We start from the raw sequence: 19,759 nt of genomic DNA on the forward strand, positions 1-19,759 counted from the left end.
ACTCCAAACCCAGCAGCCTTGAATATGAATCACTGTAATGAACTCTGCATGGAAGTGTACCTGAAGACAGTCCAGAAACTCAGTCTAGTGAAAATACAGTTGCTTTCCTGTCTCTGTCTCTGACGGTGCATTACTTATATTACATTCACTGATACTCTGGGGTTTTTTGTTTGCAGCTCTGTTTTTTGGTACTTAAGAATTTCTATTTTAAAAAGTTGATCTATATTTTTATTCCTTTTTTTCCCCCAAAGCAAGCATTAATATTTTCATTTTCTTAGAAATTTTGTTTTCAAGTAAGATTGCATTATTTCACTGTGATTTAACATCTGGCTAAAATTCAGGAGAGTCTTTTGTCCATGGGAGATACTGTTTAATTTTCCTGGTGTTTCATTTCTGGGTGAACTTTTTAGAAAGATGTGTTATCTCTGTGGCTTTTGCTCAATATTGACTCAATGTGCTGAGAAAAGAATAGCATTTCCTAATTCATCAGCCCATTGGTTCCTTCCTTGTATTCTCATATTTAATTGCTTTATGAATCCTGCCTGTGCTTAGCTGAGATCTCTCTGACATTTACAGCTCAGAGTGGAGTGATTAAAGAAGTGCAGCAGTTTTGTAGGAACCATACAATTACCTTACTAGCTGTATGGGAGTTTTCATCTGGGACCCATAATCCAGTCCATATGGAAGCTGGTTGCCAGCTCCAGTGTTGGTGATCCATTTGCTTGAGGACTACTGAGCTTCTATGTTCTTTGTGTGAAACAGGTGGCATAGAAGTCATGTATGAGACATTTGTAGCTGATGGTCCTTTCTTGGGTACACAGACAATTTAAGAATAGGAACCATTGTTTTCTTTGCAGTGTTTCTAAAACTAAAATTTGTTCCTGGGCTGGAAGTATGCATGAAAAATTGTGAATTGCCAATGGCAGAAAAAAAAAGAGAGAAAAAAAAGAGGAATTTGGGGTGAAATTCATAAGAACAAGCTCAATCCTGGAAAGTGCTAGGTACTACTGTGGAAGGCTGACTGCTCTTGCTGCTGCTGATTATGGCAGCATGGATGTGCACCTACAGCAGCAGCTTGGAAAGCACCTGTATATCTCTTCAATTTCATTTGGAACCACAGAATATCCTGAGAGCAGGTGACATTCTTAATTTTGCTTATTTAAAGCCCTGTGCATTGCTGCAAATCTAAAATACCAGTGACGGGAACTAAGCCTTCTTAGTTTTGGACAAATTAAGGATAGACCTATTTTCAATACTTAAAAAACCTCTTAGCGAGACTGGTGTCCACCTGCAAAGCAAAAAAATATTAGGGACTGAGAGGTGATTTGCAAAACCGAGCTGCAGATGACCAGAAGAGATGTCTGCAGTGCACTGTACGTGGCATATAACAGCAGTTGCACACAGTCCTGATAACACAAGTGGGAACACGTGGGTGGGAGGGAATGGTCTGAGATGCAGATAGATCCCCTAGCTAGCAATCTGCAGCGATAAAAAGCCATGGGCTTGTTAAATATGTTTATGCTGTTTCTGCAGGACAACGGAGGAAAAGAGAAAGCACATAAATACAGATTATGCATTTTGTTGCTGGTAACTGATATTTTTTTATTAATGCCAAGACAAAAATGTGTTAGGCAAGTGTATCAAGCAAGCCAAGCAATTCTTTGCATATCTACCATATATTATCACATATACATTACTACCAGTGCTCCAAGACATTAATTAAGCATGGTTCTCTTATGCGTAGATTGTTCTGGCAGGTTAATTATGGTTACCAAGTTACTGAATCAATAAATGAATGACAGAAACAGATTGCATACCTAGAAGAAGTTGTGTAAAATTAGAAAAGGAACAGAGGGGATATACTAAGGCAGTTTAAGGGGAGATGTCATAAATTTGAATTTAGGCAAAAGCATGGATTAATGTCAAGATCTGTTTGAAAAAAAGAAAAAATATTTTAAATGCTAGTTGCAGGGAATAATAGAATAGAAATAACAACAGGAATAATAGTGTCATGCTTTTCTCCCCAGGTACTGGTACTTTGTATAAATGTATTCCCTTTTTCTGCCCTCATCTTATTTAGTCTGCAAGTGTTACATCTGTTCCGTAGAGTCTTTTCCCTCGCCTGGATTTGCAGTGCTACTGAAGGTATGATAAAATTCTTGCTTCCGGACTAGTTAGTTCAGAGCCAAGACCTTCCTTTTTGTGTCTGGTATGCTGGTCGTATCTTGTCTCACAGTGACAGGAACTTATTTATATTTACCAAAACAGTAAATGTAAATATAATGTGAATTGTTTGCATTATTTTTGTTGTGTTAGAATAATTTTTGAAAAAACCTATTCGCTAATAAATTGGCCTCTCAACTTTGGTCACTAAAGGGAAATAGTTCACTGGTGCGTGGTGGAAGAGACACCATTTCAACTGAAGGACATTCCTCGGAAAGGCCTTGGTTTCTTCATTCATATTGCCTGTGAGAAACCCTTTCAGAGACAGCATGGGCTGGTAATATACCTCTGATGTAACCCTTCCTCAGCGTAGGTGGAGCTGAAGGGTATTTCCTCTTGCCGTAATTTCAGACACTACTGGACTGAATGTATGCTGCTTGCAACAACTTGGGTAGCAGTTACTGGCCGTGGCACTGAGTTCCCCATTCTGTACGCTTCCCCTAAGCAGCACAATGAGACAGTTGATTTTTCAGTTATGTCTCCATTCCCTAGTTCACTGAATGACACTGGAGTTACATCAGAAAGGAATCCGACAGATAGAAGAGGTGGCAATTTGACGAATGGAGATGTTTCTGAAGAGCGGAGCTTAACCCAGAACGTTCAGGTTGGAAAGGCTGTAATTTGCGGTAATGCCAAGGAGCGCAGATTCGCACACTGAGCAAGTGCCGCGGTGCCGTTGCACCCCAGTGCTCTTGAGAGTCATGTTTTGAATAGCAAAACCTCGAAATGCACCTTGGGGCTCTCCAGCTGAGCTGGGTAGCCAAGGGCAGGGGTCTGCTCTGCTACCAGTTGCGCTGGTTGAAAAAGCTACTGCTCCCAACTGCGTATCGCAGCATCTTTGCTGGAGGCATTGGTCCTCCTGGCCCATCAGAGCTCAGTGAGCTACTTGGACGACCATTTCTTAGTCTGGCTCCATTCACAGCAGCAGGATATACTAAAAGCCTCTAGATAACATCTTTACGGACTTGGTTCTTCCTGACATACCTAAGCTAGAGAGTACTTCCATACACAGCACACTTGGCAAATCTAAGGGGTCTACAATTAAAGGATAGTAACCTTTGGGTCAGAAAAGAAGGTGTGTGCAAGACCTTCTGTGCTTTGGCTGACCACTGAAGTTATTTTTCTCTCTACAAGCCCCACCATCCATTTTGGTCGCCCTGGAAGATAACTTGTCTTTGACCCATGTGTGACCATTAGCACTTCATCCCTCAGTGTCACTTTTCACCTTTTCATTTGTTTTCTTCGGGTTTTTTATCTGTTTAAATTGTAAACTTCTTGGAGTAAGATCTCTGTTTTCACAATGCCAAGCAAAACAAAGCCCCAGTCTTGTTCAGGTCCTTCAGTTTCTGCCGAAATAATTAAAGAGGTTTTGTGTGAACTGTTGCAAAGTGCCTAGACACTTCTAGATTTGCCTACATGGTTGCCGTGGTGCACCTTGGCCAAATTGTTGTTTGTAAAGCAATTTTGTCTCTAATATAAAAGGCACTGTATAAAATCAGTTCCTATTATGTTTTCATAGAGAATTTTCCATCTAAATTGTAAGCTTAGAATTGCTGACTATCTCCTTAAACACTTCCAGATAATGATGGTACATGTTCTTCCAGCTAATATATATCAGTAGTTTTTATCAAGCAAGACTTGGTTCATAGCTGTAGAAATAATATGATTTACTGGCCTCCAGCCAATCAGTTAATTATCTGCTAGTTACTTAAAGCACCTGGGGCTTTGGTTCATTCCAGTGTAAGTTATTAACTTGCTGGTAAAGGATCAGTACCTCATAAATAGTTTCTCTAAATAACTTTGCAATGCTGCTGAAGTCTAATTTGGTTTTTTGTATTATTATTTTTAAGAATAATTATGTGGAGGACAGCTTTAAATTGAAGTTGTGTGAGGCAACTATTTTGACTTGACATCTCACATAGTAGCCCCAGATATGTATGAACAGCATACAAGTGCTGTAGACCTGTTACTTTGCCATCTTCAGGTCTTTGGGAGAATCAGGGTAGTTTTACATGTACAGGACTGACTGAAGACTGGTTTGCTTTGTAATAGTTTATTTTGGGTTTTTTTTGTCATGTTTTGAAATAATAAGATCAGGTGAAGAGATCTAAGGCCAAACTTCACTTGTGGTAAGTCGATTGAGTTAATGGACAATAGTTAAGGGTTTGGCTGTCTTAAAGTAATTGAGACAGATAATAGACTGTCTTTTTCTGTATCTAATACCTTCTTTCCCCCCCCCCCCCCCCCTCCAGAAGTCATAGGGCACTTAGATGTTTGAAATGTGCGGGAATAGATGTAAAAATCACTTTTCTCAGAAGGAAAAAGCTGGGGCTGCCTTTGGCCCAGGAAGCATCCTTTACGTAGGTTTTGTACCTGAAGGTAGAAAAGAATTTTTCTGTAACCTTCTTACAATTTTCGTTATAAAGAGCATCTCAAGGGATTAATAGATTTTGTAGCTTAAGGGGAGAGAAGAGATTCTGTAATCACTTAGGTCCTGGGCCTTGCTGAGATGCCTTCTATCTCCTAAGTAAACAGATGGACAGGATAGTGGATTTAAGCAGAGGAATTACACAGAGTTCCTGCAATGGGCCATTACTAACTTCTGTGTGAGCTGAACGCCCTGAGAGAACTTAACAAATACACCCAGGTGAAAGGAATTAAATCAATCTGGTTTCAGCTGTAGCCTCAGGTGCAAGGAGATATTAAAAGCTTCCAGTCAAACACAGTGGCAAAATAGGTGGTTGTTCTTCATTGAGGGGGCGGTGAGGTACTAGCATAGGCTGCCCAGAGCAGCTGTGGGTGCCCCGTCCCTGGCAGTGCCCAAGGCCAGGCTGGACGGGGTTGGAAGCAGCCTGGGCTGGTGGCTGGTGTGTCCCCCCCCCATGACAGGGGGTAGGAACTAGCTCGTCTTTACAATTCCTTCCAACCTGAACTGTTCTGTGAGTCTGTATCCATCAGGATGGATGAGGAACCTGGCAAGAGCCTTGAGCAGTGAATCACTGTGGGAAGCTTCCTATAGCTGCCATAAATTAGAAATGATCTCACCTAGTAAGATTGGTGCAGATCAGATTTGCTTGACCTTGGCTATTTAATATGGGTTTGGATGGTGGCTGGAAGGAGTCGTCAAAGTTGAATAAGGAGAGAGGGAAGAGCATGGCCTGCACAAGAAGGCTGAGAAAGGTAGGGCTTACCATAGTGGGTCCTGTGATACTGTGGGCAAGAGAAACTGGGGGTCACGGGGGCAGGAGCAGGGCTAGAAGAGGTACTGAGTGCAGTGCTAGTTCTGCCCTTCATGTTCTTGCAACCTGCAAGAAAAAAGCTGCTGTAGCCAAATCTACCCTGTGATGAGCTGGTAGCTTTTGTGCTGCCCTGCTTGCTTCCTTTTTTCTCAAAAAGCCTCATCTGAGGTCGCGTGGTACTGCATGCTGGATATACATCTACAGAACATTCCCTGTGGTGGGAGTTCGGTAGCCAAATAAGAAAGAATAGCTTAAAGATGAGAGCAGGTATGGAGATGAGCTTTGTTGTCCCAGTTTGTATGGGCTGGCTAAGTTGATGGCGAAGCTAGCGGGAGAGGTGGCTTGCCTGGCTAATGAGTGCCAAAAAGGGAAAAAACGTAGGTTTGTATCACTGCTGACAGGTGGTTCAGACTAAGAAATAAACACCAAAGCAAAGCAGCTGTAGCTGAAAATTGGATTCTCAGCAGCAGGAAGTGCCTGATCTGATTGTTTATACCTTTTTTTCGCAAAGCAGTCTGTGCCTTTTCTTTGTCATGTCATCCCCTGCCCTCCCTCCCTGATCCTCTGACTTTCAGCCCTGTTGGTCCTGCTTTGCCTGCAGACCTGGAAGGGATGCGCTGCTCCAGTGTAGAAGCAACAGCTTCTTTTGTCTCGTGTGCTGCAGTTATCTGACTTGTGCATCTCTGAGCAAAACTGATAGGGACTACTAAGACAAGACGGTCATTTTCAATCTTTAATAGCTTATCATAGCTTAAAAATCTCATTAAAGAACTGTGTGTTAGTTAAATGATGATTAATATGGATGCTTATGAATAAAATATACCAATTTATGTCTGATTTTGTAATAATAGCATTAGACTTCTCTCTTTTCTCTGACTTTAGTCTGTATAAACAAAGGCATCACAAGAGAACAGCGTGTCTGTGCTTGTTTAAATCAATTGGAATTAGTGCCACATGCCCTTTGCAGTCCCCCAGTTATGTGGAAGCACTGGAAATGATTGTGGTTCTTCCCTTTGTACCAGTTCAAGATTTAAAGCCAAGACCTAACCCCATTCAAACAGTCTGTGGGACAGCATAGGAATTGTAGTAGTATCATTTTTGTGTCGGGGGGGAGGGGGAGGGAAAAAACATATTGTCACACCTAACTATATTTTTTTCTCCTAGTTTTTGTGCCGGTCATTATAGAGCTGCCACCGTGAACTTTTTGCCTGGGTGAGAAGATGGTTAGGTTTAAGGCGCAAGTTCTCACTTGTTCAGACAAGTAGATGCCCGTGCATGGAGGATGGGCCCTTTTCAGGGCTTGAATTCTTGCCCCCCATGTATAGTTTAAGATGACTGGTCAGAAGGTTAGGATAGACAGAAATAAGCTATTTGGAAAGGACAGTAGCACGATGAGGTGAAGATTGGCACTGGTTTGATAAAACCAATTCAAACGTCTGTTTAGAGAATCAAGGGAAATAGTCAAGTATAGGAAGCTAAAAGCCATATAACATCTCAAGTTTATGCCCTATGCTGCAAGGAACAACAGGATTTACACAGAAATGTCATTAATGGAGTAACTGGTTGTGGGTTTTGTTTATAATGCCAATAAATTGATGTTATGTTTCTTTACTTGCAGCTGCACTGAGAGCTTGTGCTGATGGAGGTGCCAATCGGCTCTATCACATCACGGAAGGAAGCCAGGACAGGTATGTGAACAATAAACTTCAAGTCATTGAAGTCATCTCTTCTCAATGAAAGTAAAACATGGAGGAACAAGATCTGTTTGTTCTGTTACTGAGGTAGCTGCCTGCTCTGTGTATAGTACCCTCACAAACTGTGGCAGGTAGCATATTAATTTTCCCTACATTACTTTTAATTTTCCTATCCAACTACAATGTTTAAAAACACATAGGTAGCCTGAAATACATTTTTTTCTTAAGCCAACTGGCCTTTTTTCCTCTTGAAAGCTCTGCTCTCAGTCTGTCTTATTTTATGTATCCGTGCCTTTGATGCAGCCTCTGAAAAAACTTGCTGTTACCCTTGCAAGGGTTGACTGGAGGAACATCTGATGCCTCTCACCAGGAGCTGAAATAAAGTATGTCCTCTTCATTCTTCCTGTGAGGCCTTAGAGGAAATCTGTTTTCTTTCTGAAGTGAGATGGGTAATAAAATAAAAAGTCTATTTTTCTTTTTTTAATTATTTCTATATTAGCATCAGGGTGTCACAGGTGACCAAAGGCAAGTACAGAAGTGTCTATAAATGTATATGCGAGGTGAGGAAATATGACTAAAAGGAGAATATGTTCTTGTTTTCTGTAATGACACATGAAATCGTAAAATACCCGTTTTCTGCCCCAGAACTGTTGAGCTGGGGTTGTGATGCAAAATACTGCATTCAAGTGCTTTCTCATTTTTGCAGCGGAACCATGGAATGCTGTGTAATCTGTTACTAATGATCCTTTCTGCTTGTCTTTAGTATTTTCAGTTGTTTTGATCAAGAATTCATAAAGAGATAGTTTAATAAAAGCAAATAAATTAATAAAGCTGACTCTGAGGGGAAAGGAATGAGACAGGTATTTGGCAGAACTTAGAAACTTATGAATAGTTTTGTTTGTACATCGAAATCTGATACATATTTTGTGTTTTCTCTCATGGCAAAGTGTATGATGGAGACCAGGGGAAGCTTGGTTTCCTCCTGCCCTTCAGAATAAAGACCAAAGTTGGAGAGGAAGACTGTAGTCTTAAAGTGCAAGTTGACTTAAAATTTCTTCCTTTGTCACCTGTGAGAAGGTTGATGGCTGAGATCTACAACTGCTTAAAACCAAGACTAGAGTCTGTCAGGCACTACTAACTGTTTTAGGAGTATCCCTTCTGTACTCTTCTATTTTTCTTCTCCTAGTAGTTGCTCACAGAGCCATTCACAACTTAATCTTGAATTCAAACAGAAATCTGTTTGATTTGCAGCAAGCAGTTCTCTTTGATAACAGTGATGCTTCCTGGAGAACAACATTTTACATCTTTCATTTTACCTTCTCCTGTAACCCATTCATCTCTTCTGCACACCTTTATGTTCTTATTAAATAAATATAATTCAGGGGAAACTGGATGATTATACATTGACTGAATAGTTCTTTCAGTCTTACATACTTGGCCCTTGGAGTACTCTTTTTCTCTATCTTTCTTCTTCTTATCTTAATTGCTTTGGGTAGGTATATTTTACCTTCAAAGTGATTCGTTTGACAAAAAAAAAAAAAAAAAAAGACCTGCATAATTTTGATTTTTGTCTTTAAAGAAATCATTCTGCTGGGAAGAATATTCATTTACTTCTCTGAAGTATTTTCCCTTAAATTCCCTGTCCAGTGTTATTAAAGAGCTGTCTGCTCAGACTCTACTGATATGCTAATCATTTTTTAATGCTGTCTTAACCTTCTGTTTTAAACTCTATTTTATTCAAAGCCCTGATATCTAGTTGTGTTGTATCAAAATGTAAAAACTATAGTCCTTTATTTATATCTCTTGGATGTTACAGTCTTTCTAGAAATAAAGAACTTGATTGATATTTTGGGCTTGATTCTCAGTGACACCAAAGTGTGTGAATAGTCTTACAGAATGGGAATAAATACCATTCTGGGGAAAGGACAGCTTGGAACAGGGGACTGTTACAGGGGTGTCTTCCTTTGGAGACAAGTGAAGTAGTTGTTGCTATTTTGAAGGGTCTATTTCCAAATCCTAGAAAAACATAGGGCTGGAAATGACTTCAAGAAATCCATCCTTCTTTTCCTCTGCTTTAAAGTGGAGACAAACCATACTTTATGCATACCTCGTTAGCTGGCTCTTAAAGGGAGGAAGCCCATCACATCCAGCTTCCTCAGCTTTAGGCTAAAATACGCCCAGCTTGTTTGTTCTTTCTTATTGGTCATCTTTTCTTATTGCTCTTATTGACCTCTCTTCGTTTAGTTCCAAACTGTATCTTAAAGTGCTGTGGCTGAAGCTGGCAAGATGCTCTACAGGAGACTTACCCAGTGCCGAGCACTTCTTTAACTTGCTTCTCGTGTTCAGTCGACCTATGCTGTTGAATGAAAAGCAGCAAGAGCAGGTTCAGGGGGGCCCATCTCCTGCCTCCATCAGTTTCTTGACTTATTTGTGTGCCTGAGTGGTTCACGTGTTCCCATTAAGCAAAGGAAGCTCTCACCTTCCTCCCTATGGTACTGCTCAGGCTGGCTTAGCAACGTGACCTCGGTTGATGAGTTTAATGTATGTAAGATGTTGTATGTCTTCATCTGTGTGGTGCCATTTTTATGATGTGTTTGGTTGGTTTTCCCATAAGTTTTTGTGACAACTAGCTCAACAAATCTGAATGGCAGTTATTCTTGTTTAAAAACAATCAAACCCAAGAAAACCCATCATTTTTGTAACTAGTAATAAGGAGAAATTGTAATTTATTTATTTTTTTCATTGCTTTTTCATATTTTTTCATTAAAACAAATTGCCTTCTAGAGCAGTAGGGGGTAGGAAGAGTAACCAAAAGGGCAGGATAACTTTTCCTTTGGGAGGCCTGTCCTTGGGAACTCTGAGTGTTGGGAAAGGCAGCAGGGCAGACGGGATGGACTCCCGTGACCTGTTGCTTTTCTTTCCCTGGCTCTACAGCCCTGAAAGGTTATTTTTCTTAAGACTGTGGTTTTCCTTTGTTAACATCAGTTCCCACTTAGAAATAAGGATTGCTGAACCATTCTTGATTGCTAAACATTTGCAGCTAATCAGAGTTAAAGGTGAGTTACTGATCTTTATGGGATTTTTTTGCTTTGCCTCGTTCTGTCTGCCTTGCCTATCCTGTTATATATTTCCTTGAATCACTATCAAGCACTGTTACCCACTTCACAGTTAGGTTGTTGCTTATCTGTATCACACTACGGCAACTTCTTTCTCAACACTTTCTGATTAAATCTTAAGGCATCGATTAACCTGTGTGTCACTGGCTTTGGGGTATATGAAGGTGAAGATACATCGAAAACTATCATTGTATTGGCACTTGTAAAAACAATCATTAGTCCTTGTGTCTCAGATGCTATTTTCCAGAGAGAGGTCAAATCCATCGTGTACCCAGGTTTTGCAGCATTAAGAGTTTCAGGCTAAAGAGGAGAGCAGTGAGCTCTACAAGAAGGAGGATAATCCTTTCATAAAAAAACCACCGGGTTTCTGGGGTTCTGTTTAGTATTTCAGTATATCAGACTTACTGTATGACAGGAGGTGGGTTGCCTACAGTTACTAAGAACATCACTGTCACTACCTTTCTAGTTTCTTTCTGTGAGCTGCATAAAGTGGAGGAGTAGCAGTGAAACTGAAAAATGGTGGTGTATATTCGTGTAGCATTTTCTATGTATAAAACATCCATGAGGTGAACTTGGGTGATGCACAAAAATGTAGTTGCTGCTGTGTAATTCTCCTCTGAACTGGGCATGCAGAGGCATCCAAGAAGCTCTGATTCTGTGTTTGAACATCAGAAACAAATTTTGTAAATGTTTCTGGTTGACGTAGCTGCTAAATTTCAAGCACAGACCTCAAAAAAGTCTTCAAAGCAACTTATATTTAGGAATACAGATTGCTACATTAATTTTGTCTTTCGGCGACACTGTTTCCCCCCCCAAGGATTTAAATAAGCTGTTTAGTCAGAATGAATCGAGGGTATTGGTTGTACAAAGTGATGTTACTACTATAACTTGGATTTAACAAACCCTTCTGTGTCCTAGTCTGTGTTGAAAAGCTGAAGTGGAAAATAGGAGTCTTAATTGTACAGATTTTAGAGCTTACGCTTACTGAGTTTTGTACCTGTAAGTAGCAATGAATAAATTTAGACATATCACAAACTTTTCAGTGCTGACTACTCCTGAGGAGTTTCTTGTACTTCACGTGCCTGGAAATGGTTCCCAGGGTGAGCTGTTCCATCACCTTCCCAGGGACTGAGGTGAGGCTGAGCAGCCTGTAGTTCTCTGAGCCTTCCTTCTTGCACTTCCTGAAGACAGGAATGACACTTGTTTTCCTCCAGTCTTCAGGCCCTTCTGCCAGTCACCAAGATTGATCAAAGATTATCAAGGGTGGCCTTGCAATGACATCAGCCACCTCCTTCAGCACCTGTGTCTGCATCCCGTCTGGGTGCATGGACTTCTGTGTGTCCATTTTGCTTAAGTGTTCCCTGACCCAGTTCTTTACCACCAAGAATGCATTTTCCTTGCTGCACTCTTTGCCCTGGTCTGTGGTACCTGGGAATCCTGAGGGCTGGTCTGGCGAGCAAAGCCTGAGGCAAAGGTGGCATTTGGTGCCTCAGCCTCTTCCATGCTCTGGGTAGCCAGGCCCCCTGTCTTATTAAGCAGTGCACCCACATATTTTTAAGTCTTCTTGTTGTCACCTATACACATATCGAAGCCCTTCATGTTGTCTTTGACATCCCTGGCTGGATTTAGCTCTATTTGGGCTTTAGCTTGCCTAATTTAATCCACCCCCAGGCAGAGCTCCATGTGTTCCAGCTGCTCACACATAACAGGCAACTCCTTCTCAGTCCATCTTCCCAGCCTTTCCCTCCTAAAGAGCCTTCATCCTCTCATTGCAAGATTCCATCCATCTTTCCGCGATGCCAACACGATTGTAGCTCTGCAACTGCACACAGGTCTCTAACTCATCATGGTTTTCCTCATGCTGCATGCATTCTCCAGGGCTTTGTTTTGCCTCAGAGGTTTGAAAAGGAAGCAATAGGCTTAACCTCTGAGCAGGAAGACTAAGCTAGTGTAACTTCCACGAGGAGAAATAGTCACATATTTGCTTGCGTGAAAGATGGAAAGATAACTCATAGTGGAGCTGTCTGTATATTTTGATGGCTTCATGTGAGCCTTCTGGCAATTAGTGAGGGTTATTAGGGCTAATGCACCAGCTGTCCTTTCTTCCTTTTGTTGGCTACTTCAGTTGGCTCTTTAGGCAAATTCAGTGTAAGTTATAATCTTAGAAACCACTGTCTGCATTGTCAGGATCATCAAAAAAGAAACAGTGGGGCAACACCTAGCAATACCCATATGTAAAATGAGATCATTTGTCTTATTTCCTGAATAACCTTCTACTCATGGAAAAGTGGGTCCCTAATAGGATTATAGAGTGAGAAATTAATATATACTTCACTGTGTTCCATATTGGATTAGAAATAGGGTACTTATGAAGGTAATTAGCCATTGATGTAGCTTAATGTAGGGTTGAGAGGAATTCTTTGCTTGAACTCTTCAGATTAAACGAGATATTGTTTTTAAGCCATCTTATATTCAGGAAAAATTTAGAGCACTGATGCAGAAAAACATTGAATGAGATTTTCTGAGTGTAGAGTTATACCGGAAGAGTACAGTGGTCTTTCCGTGTCTTTAAAATCAGTTCATTGTACATTTTGGGGAGGATGTCAGATAGTTATACATGTGAAGTTTTTGCTTTATTAATGTTGATATAAGGATATGTTTCAGTAACGTTTAAAAAAAAATAATTGGCCTCTGAAACTGTGTGGTCAAAGCTATTTGAAATGGCTTTCTCATTGCTGCTGGTGGTGAAGAGTTCTTTGAATTGAGGGATTACAGTCTGAAAGCCAAGAAGGTTGAAAGCTGAGGCAGTACTTTATTTGTCAGATGGCTTAAGGAAATCTTTTACATCAGACGTTTTTGCCTGACCTAAAAATTGTAGCAGTGTTTAAAGATCAAAATCAAGATCTTGAGTTTATCCTAATAAATTCTGCAGGACTGTTCAGAAAACCCATCCTTACCCACAGTTGGCTCCTTTAGGAAATACCTGACTTGTGGTCCATTTTTAAATCCTACTTTACTTTAGAAAATAGCCAGGCACCAACAAATTTCAAGAAACCAGAACAACTTATCTCTCAGTGTTTGAAAAGATGAATCGATTTGGAGTTGCATAAGGTGTTTGTTTCAGTAGTACAGATGGGAAATTCTCAAGGTACATTAAGGTCATCTAGTTTTTGGCTTTTTTAATTTATTTCTTCAATTAATTACATTCACTAGATTACATTTTCAAATACATTTTTATTCCGGTAACTATGCACTGTAAATATAATTCAAAGTTTTTTTTTCAGAAACTATGGTGAGCTGAATATCAAGAGATATTCATAGATTCAGTCCTCAATTTCAACCACAATTAGCCTCCCCTGTTGGGCAGTGTTCCCTGGAAGTACTAGAGCAATAACATCGCTAGGCATATCCAGCTTGTTTGGTCTCTGAATCAACACTCCCAGAAATGACAAGGGGTGAAAATCATTGGTGGGGTTTTTTGGGTTTTTTGTTGTTTTTTTTTTTTTTTACTGCCAGGTTCTTCTTGATATTAAAGAGCAATATAAAGGCGGACCAGGACTATGTATTGTTCTGGAGTTATTGGCTAAGTCACTATAGTGCTTTGTTTCTGCTTAGTCATCAGCATAGTTAGTCATCAGCTGCTATAAAGGAAAAAATCTTGGAGTTACATAGCCATGGTTCGGATTCACTTGAGAATTTTAGGAGGTGTAGAAGTACTGTGCTTTGCAGATCACACAAAGCGGAGATACATTTTGAAGGAGACGCCAGAAACCAGCTGCAAAAGCTATTTTACAGCTGGGTTTGGTTGGAGGTGCTTCTAATTGTAGTTACTACTGTATTCCATAAACCATAAGAGAAAATGGACATGGGCTTTTCCAACATCACCTCAACCTGAAAACAAACAGCAGATCATAATCTATTTTTTTTAAAAAAAGATAAATGGGCTTATAAATATTAGCAGAATTTAGTTAAGTTGCTCTTTATGTTGAATTTACGTTGCTTTTGCTAGTCAAGATGGAAATTGTAGAATAATAGTAATATTTAGAACTAATAATGATGGGAGGTGACAGTGTGGTCTGTTGTTCTGACTCCTGAAGGTCAGAGCTCTCTTGGAAAGAAGGCTTAGTCTCATACTCTTACAGAAGCTATGAAATGGCTGAGGTACACCTGTGTGCATATATGCAGATGTACCTTGCTGCTTTTATTTCAGGAGACACTGAGAGTAAGTTACTGCCTTAGTACAGGACCATGCTTTACAGGAGAAGAGTGAAAAAGAAAAGCCCTCTTAGGCAGAACTTCTGGATGCGCTTCAGAAGCGGCAGAGGTACATACACCAGGTTTCATCCAGAGGAGGAGTGTGAGTGTTGTCTGCTGGTTAAAGTGGAGAGCTAGGAATCAAGACACTTGTTTTGTTCCCAGTTTGTTCAAAGTCATCCAATGAGTTACCAAATCATCTGAGATTCTCAGTTAGTCACCTTTAACATGGGGGCAAATAGCCCTTAAGAAGGGCTCAAATGCTGTTCTCGTTCGTGTGGTCTCATGGTTTTCTGATATTTCCTTGCTAAGAGCTGTGGCTATAAAAGGGCCAGCTATCATTCCTCCTGGAATTGGTATTTAATAAGGAGTAGTAGGTCCTAGGTTGAGGCAGACTTGATCTCCATGCATGCTCCAGGTACCTGCACGTTTTAGTGTAAATCCACAGAATTTCTTTTTTTTTTTTTTATTACCTTTTTTTGGTTTGTTTGTTTGTTTGATACCTCAAGACATTCAAAGACAGCATTAAGACCCTGTTGTTTTAGCTCCACAGACGTAAGTGTGAGACTCAGCTTTTCTGGAATGATCCTAATCATGTTAAAGAGTAGATGGGAAGGACCCAGATAAAAGTCTGGTGAGACAGAGTGATAAGCAAATACAAAACAGATGGACAGTTTGACTTAGAAGACAGGTCTCCTGGCTGCCAGTGAGGTGCTCTGCCCATAAAACTGTGCTGCCCCAGCAAGAGCACCATAAGCCAAGTTATAATTGCCAACCAGGAAAATAAAGGGTCACAGTTTGTCCAGAACAGTAATTCTGGAAAAAAAACCAGGAGAAAAAAAAAAAGTGGCTGAGGAAAGGAGAATATAGGGACTCTTTCAGTTAATCCCAGGTCTCTCAATCAGAGGGTTTGTATTGTTTCAGCTGCTTCTTCAAATAGCTGTGTCTGTGCCCCTGGTGTACTGTAAGTGGAGGAATGTCATCGCCATCTGGGTGATTTCTAGCTTTATGACATGGTAAAATCATTTATGGCCACCCCGATGCTGGAAGTTAGGACTTTGTAGTGATAAAATATCTGTGCATTGAGTCACAGCTGGAAAAAGCAGCTTGGGAAAGAGTCCTGAGCTGGCCTGAGAGCACTCTGCACTTTATAGTGTTTTGGTTCATTGTGCCTAAGGAGTAATTCTTGGGATCCAGGGAAGGCTGGCTCTGTGTGTAGTATTGGGGTGAAATGCCTGCCTGTGTTTCTTTTGGATCTCTGAATATCAATAGAAATGAAGGATTAGGCAGGCAATGCTTGCTTTTATGGAGCGGTACTTTTTACAAGCATTTGGGGTGGGCCGGGGAGGTGGAGGAGGTGGCAGTTTTCCTGTGGCTGAAACAAAGCAAACCCAGAAAGTTTTTCCAAGTCCCAAACCAGCGTGGGACTTTGCTGCAATCGTACTCATCATTTGTAATTTAAAATACCAACTTTGCATTGAACGTGACAAGAGCGATCGCGATCTTAGGTTTGAAAGAAGCTCTGTTAAGACGCAGTATGTCAAGTTCAGTGTTCAGTCTGGGAGCACAGAAATACATCTGCTATCGATGCCTTAAAATGAACGTATGTTAATAACTAACCTTGAAGTTGACTGATCTGAACTGTTGCCCTTCACAGAGATTTAGGGAAGGATAACTAGTACCTGTTCACCTTTTTGGCTGCTTTTTTTCACAGTCTAGAAAATTCCTGGAGAGAGTGGGTATAGTCCCTTCCAGGTGACTTCAAATTACACAATATTACTTAATGCGATGGAACACAAATAACACCCATAGATAAATTATTCAGATTAGGTTTTGCTGTCTCTAAAATGTTCTTTCAGTAAACTTATTAGTGATTGTTGGAGCGTAAACATCTTCTGGATGTTTATTTCTTGGTTTTCTTTCTTATTCTCTTTCTTCAGTAAACTCTGCTGTCTTTTTATAACGATGTGAAAGCCAGAATTTCTGACTTTTAACAATTTGCATTCAAATGGGCACCTTTATTTTGAGAACAGATGATTGTGTACTTCAAATCTGTTTAAATTTAGTGGTAGTGAAGCCAGTAGCTTGTGAATGGGAGACTGTGCATTATAGAATATAATGAGAAGTAAAACTTTAAAATATAAATCCATTTATCTTTAAACTATTTTTCCTAGTTCTTCTGCTAAGATTTGTTTTTAAATCTAATTTTATTCCAAGAGTGTTTCCATTTTACAAGTGGGCTCTTACAGCTTTTCATTTTAAAACGTTTTGTGCCACAGTTGTTTTCACAGAAAATGCTATCAAGAACAATGAACTGCATTCTCAAACTACCACCAAGGCTACTTGTTACAGTTGATAAATTAGAGCAGTTAATAAATTAACTCTTTACGGCCAAGTGATGAGTACTTTGTGCCTCTTCTGACAAGGATAAGCCACGGAGCGAAAACTGCAAAACCAGTTGCAAAGCCATCCACATGAAGGGTTGACCATCAATGAATCAGTTGGACTAGGTGAAGTTGCCAAGCAGCTCTACAAATTGAAGACACAAGGATTAGTCCTTGGTAAAAAGTTAGAGCCCTGAAACATGGTAGAGCCAGTTTTGTTCTGCTTCCAGAAATAATTTGCACAAGCATGTGGATAAGGTGTACAGTGGTACCTCCAAAGCTGCTTTTGGATACATTTATATTCAGAGAAACTAAAACCTTCTGCTTCAACTCATTGTTCATATAAAAATCACACTCCTGGGTGTGCACACTCCTCTACAAGCAACATACTACCTACCTTATTTAGGTATCACTCTGGGTTTTATTTTTGCAAAATGGGGGAGAAAATGCCTTTATGTGGTTGTATTTTAAAAAAAAAGAGATACTTTTCTGTCTCCATCTTGCATACAGACTTTATTCTCAAAGAGTATTAGGCAATGTACCTGAAAACCATAGTGAATGTCAGTTATAAAGAAATGTAGAAAATTCTAAAGTTGCAGAACATTTTGGGCAAGGGAAGAAAGATCTTTTGGGGTAACAAGTGAAAATACAGAGGGCGGTTGGAAATGGCATAAGCTGCACAGAAATATCTTGCCTACCCATCCCAAAAAACTGGGTAGAATGACATCTGATCATGTGTTAGGATGTGAAACTGGTAAGGTAGGTTGGATCCAAGGTTACAGAGGGTCCTAAATGGATATCAGTGAAGGTCCACTGGGCTTGTCTTATGATGCTTCTCTGCCTGTGTGAGACGTTCTGTACAAGCAAGTCTAGAGTTTACCTGCAAACTGATTCTGGGGTCTCTGGAGAACTCTGGACCAGTATCAGTATCTCATTCAGCTCTAGCTCGTTAGCTCAGCTAAGAAATGGAGAGTGGTTGGGCTGAGGCACGCGCTAAGGTAATAGAATGGTTTCTGATACCAGAGTGAGCTTGTTCTGTATGCCATTGGCAATGCCTCTACTTGCAAATACTTTCCATCTCACTTATCTTTTTGTAAGCACTTGTGTACACATAAGCACCCTGAGAATAGATCAGCACTGCACAGATACGCCTAGAAGAGTGAACTTTGGAGAGATAAGAAAGAGAACAGAGCAGTAGATGAAGGGTTAGATGACAGTTTCAGAATACCATCAAATTACCTGTCTGGTGTGAGACAGTCTGATCATGAACAAATTCAGAATAAAGATATATTTGTCCCACAGTAATTCTTTTTAGCTCAAATAGGTACATATGCATGTAACTGTATAAAGTATTGAAAATGGACCAAGGAAGAGATGCATTCAAGTAAAAAACTCACAGCTTTTAGTGGGGTTTGGCTGATGTCCTGGTTTATGCCTTTGAGTAGCAATGAATATTGAACTAAGTTGACTGCAAAATAAAAAAGTCAAACAAAGAAAACTTGAGAATGAATACAACTCAGCGTTGTTTAAATTTGTATTTTATTCTAGAGAGCAAAAAAGCAAACCATCTGTCTCTGTGGGCACACTACCTGCAGATTCTGCTAGAAATTAGGTTTTGGGTTTTTTTTTGGATTTTGAAACGCACGCGGTGAATGGGAGACTGCAACTCGTTCACAGTAACTTTGGCAGAGCTTTTAACACAGACTTTTTTTTTTCTTTCTTTTTTATTTCTTTTTTGTGTTACTTAGTTTCTCTTCTTCAATGTCACAACACAACACAGGAATAGATAAGCCAAATAGTGACCCAAATCACCTTTTGTACAGATTCAGGATCTTCTGTTGACTTAATTGGGAAGGGATTAACCTCTAGATGGCTAAGCAATTACACTCTCTCCATACGTAGCCCTGAATTCTTGCAATATAATTAATGACTTACGTGGTGCATCACTTCTCCATGGTGAGTACAAGCAGGGAAACTGCCACAGCTGGGTCTTATGTTTCCAGCAACCTGGTACTGTTCCAACAGCCTGTGAAACGGGAGGAGCAAGAGTGAGACTCTCACTGCAACTTTGTCAGTACCCAAGTCTTCCCGAGACAGGGATGTAATCCATTTTTATCCCTTGTGGTTAACAAACAAACAAAAAACCCTCAACAGCTTCTAGCTGTGTAAATAGTGTTTGAGCATCTATTACCCTGATTTCAGATTTGAAGCCAGCATTGGCAATAGTTGGAAATTGTTACTGCCTATTGTGTTTGGGATTACTCTGCGGTGCCCACGCAGTGATCAAAATATTTAGAATAGTCTTTGGAAGCAGTAACACCAGGAATGAAATTCATGCTACAGCAATAACTTGTTCTTGGACTAGTAACTCTTGAGGGATATCCCACCTACGTGAGCTGCTTGACTCTCAAACTGCCTGGCTTTCCCTGGTTGTTAAGAAACTCCAGCTGGAATAAGTTTCTTGTTTCTTTTTGAAAGTAAGCTGAGTGGCCCATTCAAGGTATCACATCATGTGGCTCATGGGAACGTGTAGGTAAGATGTTGTGGATCAGACAGAATACACATGGCAGTATGCTCTGTATTTCCTACAGTGTGTCTTTAAGTATTTTAATCTCCATGTAAAAGGTGCCTGGCATATGGAAAAGAATAGAAGCAGTAAATAATCATATAGCTGTTCCCCTTCATTTATTCATTATAAGCGTTCTATATAAAGAAGAATGACTGTCTAAGTGAAGGCAGTGGATTAACTCATTAGTGTGGAGAGAGCTCATACGATGCTAGTGAAGAAGCTTGATAAGCATCAGCAGGTTAGCAAAGGTATATTTTTAGAGCTCTTGATGTACAAAAAC

At 40.2% G+C, this 19,759-nt stretch overlaps 1 protein-coding gene across 6 annotated transcripts in view; it reads left to right on the top strand.

Annotated features, from left to right (window-relative positions):
• Positions 1-19,759, top strand: part of TPK1 (thiamin pyrophosphokinase 1) — a 313,220-nt gene that overhangs the window by 112,571 nt on the left and 180,890 nt on the right. For all 6 annotated transcript variants that reach the window (XM_056336205.1, XM_056336204.1, XM_056336203.1 and 3 more), the window contains one exon: positions 7,081-7,150. In XM_056336205.1, coding sequence (XP_056192180.1) covers positions 7,081-7,150 — 70 coding nt within the window. The remainder of the gene's footprint in view (positions 1-7,080; positions 7,151-19,759) is intronic.

This window comes from Falco biarmicus, chromosome 4 (assembly GCF_023638135.1).
Source record: "Falco biarmicus isolate bFalBia1 chromosome 4, bFalBia1.pri, whole genome shotgun sequence".
Lineage (NCBI taxonomy): Eukaryota > Metazoa > Chordata > Aves > Falconiformes > Falconidae > Falco > Falco biarmicus.